Genomic DNA, 22,119 nt, shown 5'->3' with positions numbered 1-22,119 from the left:
AAGATACATGGGTTGCATTCATGAATTAAAGTTACAAATTAAAGTAGGTAAGAAGTTGGAGTAATTAGAGATTTAGAGTCACATTCTTTCATGATGCTAACAAACACTACACACTCTCTTCAAGAAAAGCTTATCCCACCTCTCATATTTCTCCATCTTTTCAAATGAAAGAAAGAAGCAAATTTAAAACTACTCTTTTTCATTGAATTATTTGCGTTTTTTAATATATGAGAAGAATTTATAAAAACGTAAACAACTCAATGAAACAAAAAAAAAAAGGTATTTTGTTAGTATAATGAAAGATTGTAACTCTAAATCTCGATTCAAAGTGATTAGTATAAAACAAATTCTCGATTCAGAGTGGTTCATTAAAAGGCTAAAAAAAAGAAGTCAAAATCTACTATGATGCAATACATTATAGTACATTAGATCATTCTGTAACGACATATTCAATATATACGTGAAAATAACGTAATTGTAATCAAACTTATTTCTAAAATCTGATAACCGTATTCTATTAACTTGACCTGCTATGATAAATTTGCTTATATCAAATCTATAACAGAAGACACTTCGCAATTTCACCAAAAAAAAAAAAATATTAATATACCAAATTTTAAATTTTGGCATTATCACCTCTCAAAAATAAAATAAATTTTCTTGGCATCATCATTTAAAAAGATTTATACATTGAAGAGTCCGCCTTGGTAGGCCATCATCTAAATTTCATATATCACCTCTATTTTTTTTTGGCTGATTTTCTTCCTTAATGTTTACTTTTTTTATTATTTTATTCTCCTTTTGTTTATTTCCAATATATCCATCTTATTCACAAAATCTCATGCATCTTTCTCTCATAAAATTCTACCCTACATACATTTGCACCTCCATACCCTTCCTTGTTTCTCATTTTTCTCCTTTATAATCCCATCTTTTTTTCCTTAACACAAACCATGCTCGTATAAATATATAATATATCATATCGTATCATATCATATCGTCATGGCGGTCCAAGCTCAATACCCTTCAAATGTTCTTCTCTTAAACAGGTTTCTTTTACTCTTTTTTTTCTCTATTTTGTTACTTTTGTATGAGTTGTTACAAATTTGATTAAAAAGACAGACATATCCGTTTAAATTTAAAACGGATTAAATTGTCCCATACTGAGATAGATGGGACAAACAAGTTTTTGTCTTCGTCTCAAACAAGAATTTGTGATCATTGATTATTGATTTGGGTTGATGAATTTGGATGTAGAAACGTGCAAGAAAGTAAGAATGGTGGTATAGGAGGATTTCTTGAAGAATCCCATACGTTTTTCAATAACAATGGAGGTTAGTTTTTATATTAATTTTTTTTTTTAATTTAAGTTTATGATTGAATTGATATTCTATGATGTCTCATTTCGAAGGGAGTCTTCGTCAATGAAATAAAACAAAATAACTCACTGATGATAACCCTTTTGTTAGGGAGTACCTAGTGCAATTTTATTTTTGTTTATGTAGAACAACCTGTAACGTGTGTTACAGTAAGGGTGAGCGCCTCTGCTAGCCTGCCTTAGTTTCCCGACCGGTTGCATTAGTAGTTTTGATATTAGAATTTCAAAGTTTACAACTTCAAAATACATACTTTAGTCAATTAATTCATTTTTTTTTTGGTGTATAGTTGGAGTTAATCCAAGGAAAAGAAGCAGAGAAGATGCAACAACCAAAACTCTTAATAATTCATTAAATTTACCTCCTAAAAATCAACAACAAAATAATAATAATAACAATAATCAACTTATTAATCTTTCTCAACTCCAAAATCAAAATCAACAACAAAAAGTTGTGTCAACTGGCCTTAAATTATCATTTGGAGAACAAAAACAACAACAAATTCAACACCAACATCCTCCTCTTATATCTCTTTTCTCTGAAGAACTGGCTTTCCAATTCAAACAACACAATGATGAACTTAATTACTTCCTTCATGCCCAGGTAATTAATCTCGCTTTCACCAAATCTCGATCATTTGAGACTGTCTTAATAGACTACTTCTTTGCATGCTACGTGGTTCATTTAATACTGGGTATGTTGTAAAATAAAGACGGTTTTAAGCAAAACAATTTTTTTTGTATCTAAAAATTAATTTTGGTAGATTAATTATTTAGTGTGATGTAGGTTCTACAACTTTTTGTGTATCAAACGTTTTGTCATGAGTACTAGTAGTTCTTACTTTAGATACGTTCGTGTAGTAAAGGATTTCCCATGTACTATTCAATCAATACTTGCAAATATTTTGCAACTAATTAATTTAGTTTTATGATTAATTTAATGTTGGAGTACGTAATATGGTAGGAGATTATGTTCACAAATATTAATTCTTCGGTATCAATCATTTGTTTACGTATGTCATTGAGGTGTTTTAACCATTTATTTATTTTGCAAATGTTTTTTTGCGAGTATTTATAAATTTTTTATTTTGCGAGTATTATTTGGTTATCCCACACCCACTTGCGAACAAGCGATAGTGACAATTGACTCCTTATCATAAAAAAGAAATATTTAATAAAAATGATTTTTCACAACTAGTAGCTAAAAAATTAGAAAAATTAATAGGCAATTCTACCATATTTTGCCTTTTTTCTATTAAAGTTATTCACAATTTTGGTTTATGAATTGTTTAATGATAAATAAATGTTTTACCTTTATTAAAATTTAGGGTGAACAATTGAAGCGCACGTTAGCAGAAAAGAGGCAAAGGCACTATTGTGCGCTATTGGTTACGGCAAAGGAGGAAGTGGCGCGGCGGTTGCGAGAAAAAGAGATCGAGGTCGAGACCACGATGAGGCGAAACATCAAATTACAAGGCCGGATGGCCCAAATAAATGCGGAGGCCCATGCTTGGCAGACCAAAGCAATGGACCATGAAGCACAAGTAGCATCACTTAAGGCCCAAATACAACATGTCATGGTTAGCGGCCCACAACAGCAAGATAGTGATAGGGGTGGGCTACAATGCGCTGGGGATGCGGACGATGCCGGGTCAACATATGTTGACCCGGCAAGTGGGAGAGGGGTAAACTCGTCAAGTTGTCGCGCGTGTCAAATACGTGGGGCATCGGTAGTGTTGTTACCGTGTCGACATATGTGCGTATGTGTTAAGTGTGACAAAATTGTTCAGGCATGTCCGGTGTGTTACTCTCTTCGGAGTGCTAGTGTTGAGGTTTATTTTACTTAATTTTCGGTGCATTTTACTGGAAAAAAGCCCATCATAAAAATCGGGAAAAACTTTTTTTTTTAAGAAGACCAATGTATTTATAGGGTATTTATAACCAGCAACTTTAAAAAAATCATTTTTAGCGGAAATAGAGAGGAAGATATAAACCAACATAAATATATGTTCATATGATGATCTTGTTGGCTTTTGAAATTTTTTAAATTTTGGATTTATTATAACAAATCTTTGGTGTCGACCATCCGATTTAGTGTAGTTGGTAAAACTCTCCCTTGCGAATTTTAAGTTTTAAAAGTGTAGCTCGAACACAAACCTTAGAAATCTAGTTCATTAGTAGCATGACACCAAATGTGATCTATACATCATGCTCCGTAAAATAATCCTATTTTTCAAGTCACCAAAAAAAACATGAAATATACATTTTTGGAACGTTTGTGAAATTGTGATTTTTTTTTTTCTAAAATTTATATTTAACCATATTTATATCATATATTTCCATTAAAGAAAAAAATTAGTTCTTTATTTGTATTACTCGGTATAACATATTCTCTTTATCTTAATCAAGAATGTTTCCGTTTAACTAACAAATTCAATATATTTTTGCCTCTTTTCATTTTTTTTCTTACCATAAATTTTCCCGATGTGGGCCGTTAGATTGTCGCTCAATGAACAAAAAAATGGATCTCAAAAGAACCGGAATGATCCGTAATTGATAATGAACTTGATAATACTTTTCCTATTCAACTTATTATCTCATAATATGATTCTCAAAGTAAACATTCTCTATACTTGTATTATTTTATGTCAAAAGTAAACGTAAAAAAATGACCCGACTCGAATGTAAGAATGATTGTCTCTTAATATAATTCTCAAAATAAATACTCTTAGACCCTTTTCTTTTGGACTGAAACTGTTTGAACTGAACTAAATTTATTGGAGCTGAACTGAACTGAATTAAGAGTTAATTTGTGAAGAGAAAAACTGAATTAAGAGTTAATTTGTGAAGAGAAGAGCTGAACTGAACAGAGTTGAACAAAACTGAAATAAGCTAAAATTAAATAAAAAAAAAAAAAACATGGCTTTATACTCGTATTATTTTATTTTAAAAGTAAACGTAAAAAATTGACTGACCCGACTGAATATAATAATGATTGGGAGTATTATGGTTTGTCCAACTGTCTTGAGTCTTTACAACTACCACTCCCTCTCACTTTTAAATCTTGGAAGACTTTTATTAACTCTTGTTCATCTACTACATTATCCAAAATTCCAAATCAAATCTCTGTGATCACAAATTACTACATACAGTCATGGAAGGTTTAATCAAGGGTTTAGTTGACGTAGCGATCGGCCACCACCACAATCAACGAAACGATAACGATAACGACAACGACAACAACAACAACAATGAATCAGTTGAACAAACTTCAAGATCCACCTGGGCTGAGGTTAATTACTTTTTTACTCATATTAATATTAATTAATGATTGTATTAGTTTATTTTACGACGATTACGTCGAATTTTATTAATACATGGGTTTGTTTGATAAAGTTGTGAAATTTATGTAGGTTGTTTCAGGGGAGCAGGAAAATGATCAAGGTGATCATAATCCACATGCTAGACAAAATGTGGTGAGTTTAAATCGTAGATGATTCGGTTTTATTTCCGTAATTAAGTCTCCTGTAAGACAGTTTTATATATCCAACGTTTTGGAGTAATGGGTGTTTACTTGTATTGAGATTGAGATTGTGGTGAGTTTAAATCTTGTATGATTCGGTTTGACATTGAGACTGGGGGATTTTATAAGGGTTTTTCGTAAGTCTCTTGTAAGACGGTTTTATATATCTGAGGTTTTGGAGTAATGGGTGTTTTACTTGTTTTGAGATTGAGATATTGGATTGGATAAAGTTTGTTGTTTGATTATATGTAGGGAGGGAAGTATGGAGGAAATCAGAGTTCAGAATTTGCTGAATCTCGGCCGCCTCATCGACAGGTAACAGAATTGTAGATCTTAATTGAGTTTTTATTAGGTTTTAATGTTTATTTATAAAGTAGATTTTGATTTGTTTGTGAATTGTGTCAATTATAAATGGAGAGCCATGAAGATTGATTGTTTTTTCGGATTATTTGGTAGGACTGTATCGATGTTTTAGAACAATAGATCTTATAAATCTCGAAACCTTTCATTTCATTGTACTCCAATAGTCCAATGATATGTTCATCATCTTTATCTGTGACCGAGGATTTTAGGATTGTATCAAGTTAACCAGTAGTTTTCATTTTCATCTCCAGTGGAGCCCTAATTAGCTAAAGACTCGATTTTTGTTCTCTAAATTATGATGGATCAAAGCAAAATGCCGCATTAAACACTCTGATATACTTTTCATTCTGAATTAATGATTAATGATCATCTGTTGCAATTCTCAACACATTTTATGGGTCATCTTGAACCAGCCTTTCTGTGTGATGTTATTGTTATCAGGTTAACAATAACTGATCTAGGTAATGTACTGAAAAGTGAAAACATCTATAGGTTGATATGTCTGTACTGGCCTTGCTGAACAATTAATATGTGACTCTACAGATTAATAGCGTGTTCCGACACCTATGGCCACAATTTAGATTGATTTCATTCTGATATATAAGTAGTCACTCAAGAAATTACATACAGTATAACTATAACAGTAATATTGGGATTTTCTCTTAGACCTGAATTTTCCGAAGTCTTTATTACTGCGTCCATACTCCAAACTATGTTACCTGGTTTTAATTGTTCATTCACATGTCACTAGCCTGCACACGAGAGTTATCAAGCAGAGCAAGATCGCGATAGACGTAATAATTGGACGCAAAAGGTCAGTTCAAATTCTGCATATCTAATACAGTAGCATTCAGATGTATCATATATTTATTGATAAAGATTGATCATACTGAACTTAACATAACATCGTTCTGATCTAAACAGGAAGAACAACCTGAAAACTCTGATGGTTGGGAAGTAGCTCATAAGAAGCATAACAAGCGCCCACAAAAGGTATTGCACCATATCGACTACAGACGCACTATAACATCGTTCTTTTTTCTTCTGGTGTTAACATTGCATATTAATTGGGTAATATATTCGCGATGAACAGATACGTATGGAACATTGGGATTCATACAAATGTCCATCAGATGAGCAAGAATATTCTGAGGAAGTCAAGTATGTTTCAGAAATGGAGCCAACTCAAGCCGAGCTATCTGATTACAAAAAGGCTTGTGCAAAGCTATGGGAGCTTGACTTGAACCGCCTTACACCTGGTACGGACTATGAACTTGATGTTGGCGAGGGCAAAAAGGTATATGGCCGGGAAGATATGGCTGAGTCAAGTCTTTTTACATGGGTAGGCGAACAAGTGCTCAGAAAGCCTACATTTTCTCGCTTCTGTGCGCTTCTTGATAACTATAACCCACATGAGGGTGTCAAGGAAAATGTTACAGCTCAGGAAAGACAGGAACAAGCTGCATTCATCGAAGAGATCAGTAGAACCGCCCCGATCAAGTATCTTCACAAGTATCTTAACAGCAGAGGAATTTTCACCGAGAATTTCCAGGAATTTAAAAGAATGTTGACTGATCTCTGGTTTACCCTTTATGGCCGAGGTGGTACTTCTGGTTCGTCTTCTTCTTTTGAGCATGTCTTTGTTGGTGAAATCAAGGAACGCGGGGAACAACAGGTCTCGGGTTTTCACAATTGGCTTCAGGTACATTCCTTCAACGCGTAGGTTTTGAATGAACGAACTGTGTATGTAGAATTTTGCAGCGGAATTTATTGTGTTTGTTGTTGTAAATCGGAAAACAGAACACAAACCGGGATCTAATAGCTAATCCAACACGATTTGGGAAATCGTGTCTCCTACACAGTCTAGGGAACCGTGCCTTCACTGTTTCTTCCTACATTGCACTCCCATTTCACCTTCATCACATAACTCGAACCCATTTTGAAACCTTCTGTTATTTGAGTTACATTCCGACTAATGAGTACTTCATTTTCGCTATCTTCCAATGCTCCCGCATCAATTACTGTACTTTAATGCATACCTATGACGAGGTCAGGGGTCATGTATACGCAACCTTTACCTCTGTCGAAAACTTACGATATAATTTCTACAGTTTTACCTTGAAGAAGCAAAGGGGAGAGTGGACTATCAAGGTTTCATCTTGCCTAGAAGACGTGGACAATTTGTAAGTCTTCTCTCATCATTGTCATTACGACGACTGAAACTTAGTAGGGATATTCTCTCGTGTACCCCTGAACTTTTTCGTTTTCTAAGGTGTATCCTTCGTTTTTCAAACAAAAACTTTGACCGACAATAATTCTCTGTTACGAGTTTAGAAAACGGTAATTTTTTTTTTCAAACCAATTATCTCGTCAACGCCTTGAATTTGAAAAAAAAATCACCGCTTTTTAAACTCGTAGCCGGTACTTATGGTTGGTCAAAGCTTTTTTAACGAATAAATTTTGACCGACCATAATTCCCGACTACAAGTTGAGACGTCGATGAATTCTTTTTTAAACTGAAGACCTCTTAAAGACGGTCAATTTGAAAAAACAGTTTATCGTATTCTGAACTTGTAGCTAAGAGTTACTGACGGTCAAAGTTTTTTTGCAAGAAAAGAGGGGTACTTCTTAGAAAATGGAAAAGTTGAGGGGTACACGAGAGAATATCCCAACTTAGTATCTCAGTCTTTTTACTTTTTCCATAGCATTCAGCTGAACTGGTTTTTTCAATGCAGCCGGATTCGGAAACACAGCTGATAACAGTTCAATTTGAGTGGAATGGAGTACTGAAGTCTGTTTCAAGCATGTTTGTTGGGGTAAGCCCTGAGTTTGAGGTAGCTCTCTATACACTTTGTTTCTTTGCTGGTGGAGAGGAGAACCATGTTGAAGTCGGTCCATACCCGGTTAATGTCAAGTGTTATCGTCTCGGAAACAAAATTGGCTCTGCCTTCCCCATTGCTGCAGAGTAAATTGTTACTGAATACATTTATAGGGGATCATTGTGCCCTAGATTCATTAATACTCCCTCCGTCTCATTCAGTTGTTTACCTTTGAGTAAAATACGCTTCACAAAGATATGAAAGGTAAAAAATTGATTGGGACGGATGGAATACATATTGTTGTGTACAAAACTCATTTGAAATCTTCACTCATGGAATTGTGTGAACATTTTATTTACCGAAAAGTAAACAATGTTACGAGTTACTCCTATAAGGATAAATATATACGGAGTATATATTGGAGTGTAAATTGAAACACATAAAAAATAAAATACTTTAGTGTAAATTGAAGATGTCAGCTAGTGCAACCGGTAATTAAAATCGTGATTCGTGAGGGGTGTTGCTCATGACTTGGATTCAAATCCCGTGAGCAATTCAAAATCATTTCGCCTTTATGACTCTTTAAAAAAAATTGTCTTCAATTATTGTATTTTATTATCATTATTATGTGGTATTTGGACGAAACAAATTAAAATGTTATCTATTAGAATGATTATATTCCACATGATGATATCCACCTGGAAGAGAAAATGCATCAAGACATATTCTTGGTACATTCCAATTAAACTGATCAAACATAGGTGGCTTGCCAAAACAATACACTCATAAAGTGAGTGTGCCAATACCCTTCACTAATTATGTAATATATATATCCATGATTATTAGTCTTTCGAGATACCGCCTCACATATAAAAATTACGGAGTGTAATAAGCTACAGAGTATACTTTTTTTGGTGTTAAATGAGGTGTAAGGCCAGTATATGGTAGGGTATGGAGATTTAAACTCGTGACCAATCATCCCGATACCTCCGTCTTAATCCATAGGCAAAGACCTTTTTGTGTTGCTTCTTTCTCATGTGGAGTAGTGGTCCTTTGATGCAGTTCTCGGCGCAATTTTCATTTTGGATCATTCGGAAATAGCCTATTTGTGTTGCTAGTACAAGGGTAAGGCTGCGTACATCTAACCCCCTTACTTCGCAATTCGCAAGAGTCATTGAGACATTGAAGTGATGTTGTAGTTATACTTAAATCAGATTTCTTTAGAGCAAGTCAAAGCAGATATTTTCCAAATAGCAGATATTGAATCATAAATATCTCAGAAAGTTATATATTGATACAATTATACAACTTTTTGTTCACATTGTAACAAAATTTCATAGTCATAGATTGGATATACATTTTATTTGGGAGAAAATGACCAGTTTGTTTATAATAAGCTAAAGATAATCCATAACCAAGCAACATTGCACTACAAGGGTACAACAATTAAGTTTTACGAGTTAACTGATACGTGAGACTGTCTTACATTAAGATATTACCGAATAAACAACCAGAAAAGGAACGAGAAAGAAGTGAAATAAGAAAATAATCACCTATACAACAACATATTATAAAACCGTCTCATATACAAATAGGAATTAGGGTTGTTTTACGAGCTTATGGTCGAAATTATTTTCGGAAGCAAAACTATGATGATAAGGTGCACTTATGTGGCATTTGGCAATGAGCTTCCAGCCAACCTCAACAAAAATATTTGGTATGGATGAAGTGTATATGGTCGAGATTTTATACATGTTCAATCTTAAAATTAAATAATGTAAGACCAAATGCCTATATATTTTTGTTGTAGTGTCTTCCTTAACTAAGCTAGGGACAATAGCAGTTAAGACAGTTTTTGTGCTCAATGTCTCTTGCATGTGCTACTGTATCCTAACTCCCAACTCCTTAGATCAATCATCTGCTCTGCTAAATGCTTATGTTCCTAGTTCCTACATGTATATGACTATATGAGTGACGGATCTCGAAATAAAAGATAAGGAGAGTCGAAGTTTAAACTATTAACCTTTTTTTGTGAAATTTTTAGGAACTCAATCATGGGTGTGGGTGGGTTGGTGGGGTGATAATTTCACACTGAAATATAAAAATCCGCTGGATGGAGCTCTTCTAGTCTCCAGAGTCCAGACATAACTAAGGTCCTCCACATCATATTTATGATATCATAGATGTATGATGTATCATGAAAGAATTATCTTAACCAAAAATAATTAAGACAATTTCTAGAAAAACATAATTCATGGACAATGGTTTGTTAATTAGATGAATAACATCTGAGACGATCAGAGACAAACAACTCAAGGTTAGTACACAAATGTAGTGATACTCAAAATACCTCAACGAATTAGTGACTTGTAAATAGACAAAAAAAGATTTAAAAAAAAAAAAGAGTTCGACACCAAAAAAATAAGAAAAAAATCAGTACCGTAGCGACTTTGGTTAATTCTCCTAAGTGAAAATTACTCGGTGAAACAGAGAGACTATATCTCAAGGCAATGATTTTCGATAAAAGTAACTCAGATTTTCGATAAAAGTAACTCAAGTGTGGCTGTGTGACGTCTCTAAAGTAGAATTAACCAAATCTCAGGTCACCAAAGTTGAACTTACTTAACCGCCCGAGGGGAAATTATCCCAAAAAAGAAATTCCCCGAGAGGAGCAAGAAACCGGACAGTAAATTCAAGTAACTTTGGGTGAAAAAAATAAGAATAGCTCAACAGCCTCGTGTTTCTTTTTTTTTTTTTTTTTTGGCAACGGTAAAGAAAAGAGCCTCATGTTTCTTAAAGGACAACATCAATAGAAAAGCTTGCAATGCAATGATGCAGACAATTAAGGTAGAAAACAAGAAAAATGGGGTCCTAAGGCTTGAAAAAGGTAAATAATGGGGTCTAATTTGACAGCTTTTGTGTTCATAAATTTTTTGGAAGATCTTATTGTTACATCATTGTCCTCACAATACGACGGACACAACATGACTCGACACAACACGACATGGAACGAGTTTCAAAATTCAAATTTTCCGCGAAGGAAATGAGTCAGCTTACAGATAAGGCTCAATATCCTCCACTTATGTAATGTTGTTGAGTTTGGAAGTTGTACAACCAACAAGGCTTAAGTATTTGGCTGGAAATTTCATAACCATATGCATGGATCATTCCAAAGGAAGATACCGAGTCATCCGGAAACCGACTTTGTGTTGCATACATTTAACCAACCCCCTTACCGTGTTATTTGCGAGGAGTCATTGAGATACTGGGATAAAGCTGCTATTCAGCTGTTCTTGTGAGCGATATGAGATTTGATAGTCGATGACTAGGGTTTCGGAACAATGCCTTTCCCTTTTGTGAGTATAGGTTAGTCGAAAAAACATTAATAACCATCAAAAGGTCGTGTAATGTCATCCCGACTTGATGTCAATAGTAATGCATAAGGTTATGTTCTACTCCCTCTATTAATTTCATTTTCATACGTTTATTCAAAATATGTGAGAAATTTGGAATTCACATATTTTGAACAAATGTGCGGAAATTAAATGAATGGGAGCAGGTATGTCCTTTCCAGTGTAACGAAATTCTTCCCCCAATGTGCATTTTAAGACCAAGTGAACGAAGAAAAATTGAGCACCGCCACTGTTGAAAAGTACGCAACACCAGTCAAGGCGGAAACTCTATTGGGAACCTCCAAACAAAACGTCTCTGTCGAGACAGAAAGCCAAAAGTGCTTCCCTCACAACCACAAGCTTTTTCGTTAATGGAAGTCCAAGGTGCTTCTTATCCAAAGCAAATCATAGCCAAATAAAAAAGGCTTAATTTGCCATGAGTTTTATCTTCCACATAATTTACATGTGATGAAAGAAAAATACACATCAGATGAACAAAAGTTTCTACTTTTTGTGGGGGTAAAAACTAAAAGTCACCGTAGTATAATCAACAGAAAATGTAATGTGAAATATTGAAAAACGGAACAGAATATAAGTCGTATTCTCAACGGTCAGTGGGCAGTAAGTCGAGATAGGAAATGAATTTCTATTTTCAGAAGAGGGTCACTGTGAAAACAACAGTACAGAAAGAGGGAATTTAAAATGAGATCTTAACAGTACCTTACACCTTTTGAACATCGGCGACAGGGCAATGAATGAAACGGAGCTGCCCACGATGGATATACGTCTGATCCATGTCACATTTCGTTCTGCAGGGGAAAAAATGTGAGTATAAGAATTCACATTTTACGGCCATATAAAAAAAACAATGAAAGACGCAAACATTTAACAAGTTAAAGAGGAAAATTTAAGAAAGATTCATGCAGGATCCGAGTACCTCAACAGATAAAGATTACAAACCCGTTGTTACAAAATTTGTGAAGAAAAAAACACGCCTTGCAATGAAAAAAGAACGACAGTAAGAAGGAAAATTCTTACTGTTAAACAAAATGCTTTTACAGTCTGCAGTAAAGAAAATGTGATCAATAATTATCCTAGAAGACCGTTGTATATCTCAACAGATGAGGAATACAAGCATTACAAGGCCGTTATAGACTACACGATCTTACAGGATATTCGCAATGTAAAAAGAACGACAGTAAGGGCAAAAATTTGACTATACAGTAAAATTCAGGAGAAATTTCCATGACAATAATGCAGCAGCACAAGAATTATTCATGTCACAACTCACAACAACTTGTGGCAAACTGGCAATGATCTAGTCAGCAAAAAAATGTTAAAATTTTCACATCCAATAAATTATGATAAGGTGACTAAGCAAAGATTGATTCTTCCAAACATGGGTCCTAACATTTTTGGACCTACCTGTACAAAAGATGCCTTTTATACTTTATAAATAAGGCACATTCCAAACCTTCATCCTTCACAAAACTTTCTTCATTCTCGATTCTCATATCCGTATCCATATCCATTCAAAAACAACGATAGAAAAAATGACGTTAACGATACGTTCTTCTAATGCTTTTGGTACCCTAAGAATTCTCAAAAGTCTTAGAATTTCTGAAGATTACCCTAGTATTATATGTTTAGCACGAATCAGGCCATCGTGTGGTGTTCGTGCAGTGAGTCTGGTGCAGGAAGCACAGGTTAACCCTGAGAAACCGGCAGTCGTGGAAAAAGGTAGTAATAATGAAAAATGGGAGACGTTTCATGAGTTGACGACAACTCATCATGGAAATGATGCAAGGGTGCCTGTGTACGTGATGCTGCCATTAGACACGGTGTCAATGGGTGGCAGTCTGAATAAACCACGGGCAATGAATGCCAGTCTGATGGCGTTGAAAAGCGCAGGCGTTGAAGGAGTCATGGTCGATGTCTGGTGGGGTTTGGTCGAGAAAGACGGACCCCTGAAGTATAACTGGGAAGGGTATGCAGAGCTCGTAAATATGGTGCAAAGGCACGGGTTAAAGCTACAAGTGGTTATGTCTTTCCACCAGTGCGGAGGAAATGTCGGAGACTCCTGCAGGTAACTAACTACATAAGTAATTAGACAAAAACTTATACGAGAGCCTCTTACATGTGAGGCCGTCTTATACCTCAATGAACTAATTATATATCGAACTTCTTAATTGCAGCATTCCACTTCCGCCATGGGTCGTAGAAGAAATGAGCAAAAACCCGGACCTTGTCTACACAGACAAATCAGGCAGGAGGAATCCAGAGTACATCAGCTTAGGCTGTGATTCGCTACCCGTGCTTAGAGGGAGAACACCAATTCAAGTCTACTCCGACTTCATGAGATGTTTCCGTGACAGATTCAGAGATTACTTGGGTGGAGTTATTGTGGTAAGACTCGGACCTATCTAGAGTCTAGACTTTTACCCTTTTTCAAAGTCATGATCAAAAGCAATGCAACAGCAAAAGCAACTCAATTTTGGTTTGCAATTATCAGAAAACGTCTTCATTTAACCTAACCAACTCGCTTTTCGATCATTTCTCAGGAAATTCAAGTAGGGATGGGCCCATGTGGAGAACTACGATATCCGTCTTACCCTGAAAGTAATGGGACTTGGAGATTTCCGGGAATCGGAGAATTCCAGTGCTATGACAAGGTAAAATCTAAAACCAACCAAAACGCTGAACATTGTCTGTCTAGATTACGTTTTGCCTCAAAGGTTCCTTGCCTATGGTGGGGTAAGGGGGTTGGACGTTCCCAACAAACGTTACTCCGTGTTGAATGTTGTTTTCGGTAACCTGTAGTGAAAAGTGAAAATTGCATCCAACCGACCAAACTAATTACACACTAAAATACAGAGAATATTAGCATGCCAGTAAAAACATTATTTTTCTCATCTAACACATTTTCTTGCAATAACAGTACATGAAAGCATCACTGCAAGCAGCAGCAGAGGCATATGGACAGAAGGAATGGGGTAGAGGCGGCCCACATGATTCAGGGCAGTACAAGCAATATCCGGAAGATACTGGGTTCTTCCGGAAAGACGGGACATGGAACACTGAATATGGACAGTTCTTCCTAAAGTGGTACAGCGGGAAACTCATCGAACACGGTGACAACATTCTAGGAGCTGCAAATGGAATATTTAAGGGAACTGGGGCAAAACTATCCGGTAAAGTAGCAGGAATTCACTGGCATTACAACAGTAGATCGCATGCAGCTGAATTAACAGCTGGCTATAATAATTCAAGAAATCAAGATGGGTACTTACCAATAGCGAGAATGTTTGCTAAACATGGAGTAGTATTCAACTTCACATGCATGGAGATGAAAGACGGCGAGCAACCAGGGCATGCAAGCTGCTCCCCAGAAAGCCTAGTGCAGCAAGTAAAAATGGCAACACAGTCAGCGGGAATAGAACTTGCGGGAGAAAATGCTTTGGAAAGGTATGACGCGAGTGCATTTGGACAAGTTTTAGCAACCAGCAAATCACAGTCTGGAAGCGGGTTATCTGCATTTACATATTTAAGGATGAACAAAAAGTTGTTCGAAGGTGAGAATTGGCGGCAATTGGTAGAGTTTGTTAAAAGTATGTCAGAAGGTGGACGAAACCAGAGGTTGTCAGCAAGCGACTTAACCAGATCGGACCTTTATGTAGGATTCATCACAAAGAAGAGTAGTCTGAAGGTTAAAGAGTCTGCTCTAGTGTAAAATGTCATAGAATTCTGCTGTATAATTGTGTATAATGAGCAAAGTAGCATATACTCTCGTACAAATAATGGGTAAATATTGAGGATGGGGTAGTATAAAGCACGATTTGAACATATTTGTATATTTGCATGCCTGTTTGAAGGCATTTTCAGAAATTTATAAAGGAAGAAGCCATGTTCATCCAAAGAAATGCTGCACTAAAAATAAGAACACGAACAGAAACAAAGAATCGCGACAAAAGAATCGTTTCTTACCCGTTAATAAACGTTAACAGGACATCGAAAAAAGTAAAGGTTGAGAAGATGAGTTCTACTGCAAGTTAAAAACTAGGAAGCATACTTCACTCATTATTTGCAATGCATCACATCTTTGATGATTCCACATGCACATATGCATACCAATCATTATTTCACAATGCATCATAGTTTGATGTTTAATCATGGAATGAGTAAATAAAATGACAAAATACTATAATAGTATAAAGGCCTGTGGATACTAACCGCATGGCCTGCACCAGAATTACCGACCTGCCGAATTGACTAGATCCGAACGTGAATTGGCCCAACTAAAAATTTTCCAAGAACACCTACAACAGTCCAAATTGACTAATTTCAAACAGAAATCTCAATAATCACAAGGATTCACAACCAAAAATGACCTGAAACACCTTAAATGACCCCAACCTGTAATCATTCAACTCGAGATGGTTCAAATTCAATTCGAGCAACCTGATTGCCAGTCTTGTAGTAAGTAAACAATAATATAATGTTGGTGCTAACCGCTGCCGTCCTTTAATCGGTCCACACCTAACGCAAGGCTCCAATTGGCCGCCTGTCTGAGGTAATGTTTTGACGTTGGAGAGCAAATTCTACGAATTACACACGGAAAATACTCTCCAGACAAATTACATGTAAGATGATAACAGAGGGATTTTAAAGTTCCAAAGCAGCAAAGTGGACAAAATTCAGGCATATATGATACAGGGTTTTGTTAGTAAACATAACAAATCTGACACCATGTGTGATGTGTGAATCTGGAAATCTTCTCATGCGAAAAAATGGGCATTGTATATAATAGAAATATAGTGTAATACAGCAGTTACAAAGATTACAGCTTCTTCACATATAACTCTAGTGACAGAGGATGCTGTCATCTGCGTTAATCCTCAATAAATGTGTTTTATTAGCCAAATCATTTACTCATATGAAGCCGCCTTTCTGCCAGTTTCAAGTATAAATAAATTTAACACAACAGCTGCAACTCCAAATTTGAATGGGAGTGAAGCATCTTTTGAAGATGGTATATTAGTTTGCATATGAGAGCAATTTCCGTGTTTGGGCTGGTGGCGCTAATCCAGGAATGTCTCTGATGTCTTTGTTGTTTGGATGCACAAGCTGAAAACGGTAAATGCATAGTCGTCCAAGTCAGCATATTTTTTTCGTATAAGTAAATATTCAGGCCAAAAGGCCCAAGAACTTGCCTAGTCTGACAAAAGTACAAGCAAGTGAAGTAGTCAACTAATCCAAAGAAAAACTCACGAAAACCACAAGAGAACAAACGTCGATCCATAAGCTAAGACTAACGTTATACCTAGTCTGAAGGAGAGTCTAAGCATCAGATGTTGCACACGCTTTAAATTCAAGGCCATTTACTTTTCAGATTTAAGAATGCCTTTAAAAATTTGCTCTATAGAATAGAATCCCTTGATCCCGATTACTCATTTTTTGACTACTTTTTTTTATACATTGTACTACTACTTGCATTAGAAAATAAGAAAATGGTGAGGATACTTGAGCAAAAATACAGCAAATGTGAAGTATGAGTCGGACCTTGACAATAATGATGGCTATAACTCCCATTACTATAAGAAAGAGCAAGGCCATGATACACCGATCAGTAGCAACCTGTAGAAGTGTAAAAGTTAGAAGCAACAAGGCATGCTATATTAAAATATTAAATAATGACTTGAAAGAGGTTTAAGGGCATTGACCTGACGACCAATTTCCTTGACAAGCTTGGAGGCCTTCTTGAGCGAGAAGTGAATTGAGTCCAGCTCGTTTACTATCCTACTCATTTGATCAGTCTGCATGACGCCAAAGCTGATTTCATTACTGCAAATTTACTAGGAAGATGATAATAAAGCCAGCCTGATAAATCATGACCCGATATCAGACTGAAAATAACACCTACAAATGATTACCTGTGCTTTAAGAGCAGCCGCAGTCTCTGTTCCAACGCCAATTGTCTCTTGAACAATCTGCATTAAGCAAACCAAGACACTAGCAAAATATCATATAATTGCACAGGCAGCTGAACAGAGTGGAATCTATAAATGACATGAAGAGAACGTCAAATGAAGAGTGAAAATCATTTGGTGGTGACGTACAATTTTCGAACTTCAGTTAAAAAGCTCTAAAATAATTTTATGCACACATTACTTCTTATTATTGACGAACTGAATCACACAGCAGGCACCAAGTATGATTGCATCAAAAAGTTTCCAGCTATGCTAAATATGTTTCAACTAGAATGGCACACCAAAATTATACCATGTAAACTGAAAACAACTGAATTTCAAAAGCTTGAGTAACATTCAGAAAACGGGATCAGTTCAGTGATATACTGTCCACTGAGCCTCGAGTTTCCACTTTCCAGAAGACACCAGATTAACAGGTAGAAGGTCTAATTAAAAACTGAAATTGTGGGTACCAACTGAGAGATGTCGTCGTTCCAGTTTTAATTTGAAGAATATATCAAAAATACCAACCTTCTTCCCTCTCTCAATAGCTTGATCCGTCTCATCCATCATTTGGTTTCCATGATCAACAAGCTGCTGATTTGTCATAGCTGAGAGGGAAACACAGATAATATAAGCAAAAATATGAAATACTTGAGCACCAAACAGAGTAACAGACCAGGGATGAACATCAACAACGCCTTAGCCACAAAATTATGTGGGATTAGCTAGCAAGAGCCATCATTTGAATCCGTCGACATGAGATACAAGTATGCAGCAACAATGAGAAACTAGAAGTTAAAATTTTAAACTAAGAAAAAAAAACACAACGGCCAAAATAAAGAAACAGTGAGAATATAAGAAAAAAGAAATATAAGAGCTGTCATGAAAGATTAGGCCTTTTACTTACAGGATGCTAACAAAACATTTTGTTCTCCAGCTCCTTCGCTAGGGCCTTCAAATAAATCAGCCCGCTTATTTTCAAGATTGTTAACATACCTGTTACATCATTAAAACAAACAAGTTAGAATTGAAAGACCGTAAGGATGATTAGGATGGTAACTGAAAACTACCAGCATTTGGCCGGATAACAGAATAACAGCAAGAACATAATCCATCGGAACAATAAGATTCTATCATAGGAACTCAAAAAGGTACAAAGAGAAAACAAGCCGTTTACTATATAATAACATCCACACAACATCACCGCCACCCCAAGAAAATGGTATACTAAATCAATCCCCTGCAAATCTGCAATCATGTGCCTTGCCCTTTGATGTTGTGCATTAATGTTCTATAAGACATACCTTCTATCCTAAATATTTATGTCTCAAAACATCCACGAGAAAATATAAACAAACATCAGCAAAGAATAACATAGGTGAAGAAAGCAGACATGTACACATTCAAGATGGACTTACAGAGTGCAAGTAAAAATACCAGTGCTTATTACTTTAATACAATACACAGACCACCATAATCCTCCTCATTACTTATTTATTGTTTTTAAAACTGTACAGAATTAGACATAGGCAAAGTCTAAGAAGAACTGGATCATGGTCACTTTTAATAACAATAACTGATATCTTCATGTACTCTAGGACTCTAGGAGTCAAATCTGCTTCGACTCTAAGCTAACATAAGCAAGTAAATGACAACAGCAAGCATTAAAACAAACTTTTCAATAAATTTGTAATCCTGAGATTTATACGCAGAAAAAAAACTATAGCAAAAAGTAAAGCAACCAACTTACTGTTTTTTCATATTAACATATGAATTCAATTCTTTGACCTGTGGAGGAAAAAAAACAAAGTTAGTGCTACTCGGCATATATAGATGCATAATTTACCGAAACCGACATTCAAAACAGGTATAGCTTCCACATTCAAAACATGCCCAGGGGAAATGTACTAAGATGAGCACAGAATACAAACCATTGATTGTTTTTTCTCATTCAATATCCTGTTTGTGTTTGCATCATTCACAGTTTCCATATCCTTTACTTCTTGATCAAACTCTTTAATAAGCCTAAAAGGAAGAAATCATTAGCAAACCCACTGGCCAACAAAACAGAGAGGACAAAGCACACTGGTTATCAGACTCAACAATGAAGAAATGGAAACTTAGTAGTAATAGTAGTATGCAACAAATTCATTTTATGGACCACTTCCGCATGCCACACGCATAAAAATTAAAAGCCAACGGAAGACAATAAGGAAAGACATTTAAAAGCAAGTTCAAAAGATACGATGAGCTTTGACTGAATTGCAACTTGTAAGAAGCATTTCACAATTCAGTAAAATGAAGCTGGTCTATTTGGTGAGAAACATTTTCAAATATTCAAAAATGAGAGAGAAATTTTAATTGGTTTAAAAATGTTTTGTAGAAATCACAAAGAAACTTTATTAAGTTGTGAAACAGATCAACAAAGTATAACAAAGTAAGTGTGGCAAAATTAAGAAGAGGGGGCCAAACATAAGCTTATAAAAATGATGGAGAGCATATCTAAAGAGAGCTTGCTCAGCCCAACCATCGCCTCGAAAAACTACTTAGAAAACATTACTATAGACATTCTACATGGTCGAATCTCTAACCCCCAACATAATTAGCTAAAAGCTCCTACAAAATAAGTCAAATGCCCCCACAAGATATCCACAATTAAATCTTGGAATAACGTAATTCTAGCTTCACTGTTGACAAAACTTAAAAAGGGTAATAAACATGCAATTTCATTACATGTCGGTTCAAGTTGTTGCAACTAGAATCAGTTACAACAAAGCACATTGTCACCGTAGGCTTGATTAGAGAAGGAAAAAGATCCAAGCTGAGTTTAATCTCTACTTAACATCACCCGAGTGGAAATCCTAACTACAATTCCTCATCAAACTGTTATGAGACAGATGGACTCGTCCACCGTAGCCCTAAATCTATATATTTAAATTTACTCATAATCCAGAAATATATCTCTTTGAACAACTTGTAAGTTAAGAAGTCATACTTGCATCACTCCACTAACGACTTATCTATCGTACATATGTTAGTGAATTGTGAACTATGAGAGAAAACAGAAACTGTGTTGGGACTCACAAGCATTGCTGATCCAACTTCATCCAATTTGTATTACATGCTACTTATAAGAAATCTTAAAGAAATCTTAAAGGGGATTGCCAAAATTACCTCTTGCAATCCCGCATCTTGTCAGTGAGCTCTTCCAATTGCCTGGTCCGTCGACTAGCCTCTTTAATCTTCTCCAACTTCTGAAACCCATTTCTGTTTTTTTACAAAGAAACCATGACAGGCAAGAATTATTGAGACAGTTGAGACGCAAAGCAATAACCAGGAAAAATCATCTCTCACTTTATTCCATCTCTAAAACACCACAGCCATACATACACAATTCATAATTGTACTTAAACCCTAACACCTGCAGCATCACTCGCGACATCAAATTATAAAACAATGTGTCACCAATGCTGAGACACTCTACAATCACTAACTAAACGAATAGGTCTTGCTTAATACCGTCTTAATATCACAACATAGTCAAATTAGCTAGCATTAACTCAACCACATTGTCCACATAGCAAGAAAATTGTCCGTCTTAAGCTCAAGACGGTCCCAAACGAGATTTTCTCCATCAAAGATCAATCTTTTCCGCTAACTATGACCAATCAACAATCTAAACTCATAAATCATAATAATGAAAGATGAACAATTCCACTTCACTACAAAAATAACTCAAATTTAGTGTCGCCAGACATGAATCATCCTTTAAAACCGTCAATTATCGCTTACGTTACTAAATTACATATACATTGGCAGATACAATATCAAACATCAAGCGTAATATAATCAATCATGCGTAACAATCAACAAACAATAAAAATAAACATAAAAAATCGATCTTTTGAATAAAACAATGAGAAATCTTACGATAATGCACGAAATATGTCGCTGATTTGACCATCAAGCTCCCCTAATGTTTCACTGATCGACGACAACGACGACATTATCGAATTTCCCGCAAATTTCCCCCAAATTATAAATACGTTATCAAATCGAAAATTACAAATGCCGATTTTTTATGTAAACAATTGAATTACAAATTTATAGAATGTGAACTTAGAGTGATTTTGAAGTGAATTTCGGATCTAAGCAATGTGTGATTTGAGAAATTGAAATCAAGGGTTAATTTAATTTAGTTTTAATTACTTTGATTTCAACGAGGATGATGTAATTCAGTGATTTGAATTAGAAGGCGGTCGTTTATTCGTGTAGTTTGTTTTAGAGGTGATCATGAGCCGGGACAGTTGGCGGGTCGGGGCTTGCTTAACCCGGTCTCGAGTACGAGTTAGATGGATCAAGACAAATAGATTTGGTAAATGGATCATTAGGTTTTGTTTTGGATTAGGTTAAATCGATTCGATTTAAATTGGATTGACCTTAGTTTCAGTTTCAGTTTGATTTCGACCGGTTTCATTTCAGTTAGCCACTTTAATCGGTTTGTGCTATTTCGAGTCCGACTCGGTTTAAATCATGTCAATTTTAGTTCAATTCAATTTCGGATCATAATGTTCTTGAGTTAATAGTAAGAAAATTAATTTAAATATATCTTACACTTTCCAATTTGAATGTAATAATTCATAATAACAATAATAAACAAAGAATCACTGAAAAAACA

General features: G+C 35.5%; 4 protein-coding genes across 5 annotated transcripts; 3 read left to right on the top strand and 1 right to left on the bottom strand.

Annotated features, from left to right (window-relative positions):
* Positions 1–977: 977 nt before the first annotated feature.
* On the top strand, positions 978–3,457 carry LOC141643773 (BOI-related E3 ubiquitin-protein ligase 1-like). The gene is made up of 4 exons (XM_074453109.1): positions 978–1,049; positions 1,258–1,334; positions 1,666–1,979; positions 2,704–3,457. Exons 1-4 carry the CDS (start codon positions 1,003–1,005, stop codon positions 3,220–3,222), a joined length of 957 nt encoding a protein of 318 aa, XP_074309210.1. The 5' UTR covers positions 978–1,002; the 3' UTR covers positions 3,223–3,457.
* Positions 3,458–4,392: 935 nt separating this feature from the next.
* On the top strand, positions 4,393–8,445 carry LOC141592795 (uncharacterized). The gene is made up of 8 exons (XM_074413627.1): positions 4,393–4,667; positions 4,789–4,851; positions 5,151–5,213; positions 6,013–6,075; positions 6,186–6,254; positions 6,355–6,963; positions 7,373–7,444; positions 7,997–8,445. The coding sequence occupies exons 1-8, from the start codon at positions 4,530–4,532 to the stop codon at positions 8,228–8,230; spliced, it is 1,311 nt and encodes a 436-aa protein (XP_074269728.1). The 5' UTR covers positions 4,393–4,529; the 3' UTR covers positions 8,231–8,445.
* A 4,502-nt stretch (positions 8,446–12,947) lies between these two features.
* LOC141592787 (beta-amylase 3, chloroplastic-like) lies at positions 12,948–15,392 on the top strand. The gene is made up of 4 exons (XM_074413616.1): positions 12,948–13,558; positions 13,668–13,878; positions 14,034–14,144; positions 14,411–15,392. Exons 1-4 carry the CDS (start codon positions 13,026–13,028, stop codon positions 15,200–15,202), a joined length of 1,647 nt encoding a protein of 548 aa, XP_074269717.1. The 5' UTR covers positions 12,948–13,025; the 3' UTR covers positions 15,203–15,392.
* Positions 15,393–16,250: 858 nt separating this feature from the next.
* Positions 16,251–21,696, bottom strand: LOC141592776 (putative plant SNARE 11). 2 transcript variants are annotated; one of them, XM_074413596.1, is made up of 10 exons: positions 21,372–21,696; positions 20,616–20,708; positions 19,373–19,466; positions 19,192–19,229; positions 18,349–18,437; positions 17,970–18,049; positions 17,403–17,459; positions 17,193–17,285; positions 17,032–17,106; positions 16,251–16,596 (listed from the first exon to the last, which is right to left on the bottom strand). In XM_074413596.1, the coding sequence occupies exons 1-10, from the start codon at positions 21,446–21,448 to the stop codon at positions 16,507–16,509; spliced, it is 786 nt and encodes a 261-aa protein (XP_074269697.1). In that variant the 5' UTR covers positions 21,449–21,696; the 3' UTR covers positions 16,251–16,506. The 2 variants fall into 2 exon arrangements, with proteins under 2 accessions (XP_074269697.1, XP_074269704.1); XM_074413603.1 differs by lacking the exon at positions 20,616–20,708 and having other exon boundaries at positions 21,372–21,680.
* Between the last annotated feature and the right edge of the window lie 423 nt (positions 21,697–22,119).

This window comes from Silene latifolia, chromosome 1 (genome assembly GCF_048544455.1).
Source record: "Silene latifolia isolate original U9 population chromosome 1, ASM4854445v1, whole genome shotgun sequence".
Classification (NCBI taxonomy): domain Eukaryota; kingdom Viridiplantae; phylum Streptophyta; class Magnoliopsida; order Caryophyllales; family Caryophyllaceae; genus Silene; species Silene latifolia.
Note: the sequence above shows the minus strand (reverse complement) of the source record. Positions and strands in the feature narration are given on the sequence as shown.

Bases quoted from the DNA above. Each gene is read 5' to 3' on its own strand.
- LOC141643773 (XM_074453109.1), top strand. From the start codon at position 1,003: ATGGCGGTCCAAGCTCAATACCCTTCAAATGTTCTTCTCTTAAACAG. The intron at 1,335-1,665 runs GTTAGTTTTTAT...TTTGGTGTATAG, and splicing joins GTTTTTCAATAACAATGGAG to TTGGAGTTAATCCAAGGAAA. The intron at 1,980-2,703 runs GTAATTAATCTC...ATTAAAATTTAG, and splicing joins ATTACTTCCTTCATGCCCAG to GGTGAACAATTGAAGCGCAC.
- LOC141592795 (XM_074413627.1), top strand. From the start codon at position 4,530: ATGGAAGGTTTAATCAAGGGTTTAGTTGACGTAGCGATCGGCCACCAC. The intron at 6,076-6,185 runs GTCAGTTCAAAT...TGATCTAAACAG, and splicing joins GTAATAATTGGACGCAAAAG to GAAGAACAACCTGAAAACTC. The intron at 6,964-7,372 runs GTACATTCCTTC...TAATTTCTACAG, and splicing joins GTTTTCACAATTGGCTTCAG to TTTTACCTTGAAGAAGCAAA.
- LOC141592787 (XM_074413616.1), top strand. From the start codon at position 13,026: ATGACGTTAACGATACGTTCTTCTAATGCTTTTGGTACCCTAAGAATT. The intron at 13,879-14,033 runs GTAAGACTCGGA...ATCATTTCTCAG, and splicing joins ACTTGGGTGGAGTTATTGTG to GAAATTCAAGTAGGGATGGG. The intron at 14,145-14,410 runs GTAAAATCTAAA...TTGCAATAACAG, and splicing joins AATTCCAGTGCTATGACAAG to TACATGAAAGCATCACTGCA.
- LOC141592776 (XM_074413596.1), bottom strand. From the start codon at position 21,448: ATGTCGTCGTTGTCGTCGATCAGTGAAACATTAGGGGAGCTTGATGGT. The intron at 19,230-19,372 runs GTTTGTATTCTG...TTTCCTCCACAG, and splicing joins ATGAGAAAAAACAATCAATG to GTCAAAGAATTGAATTCATA. The intron at 17,286-17,402 runs GTAATCATTTGT...GGCGTCATGCAG, and splicing joins CGGCTGCTCTTAAAGCACAG to ACTGATCAAATGAGTAGGAT.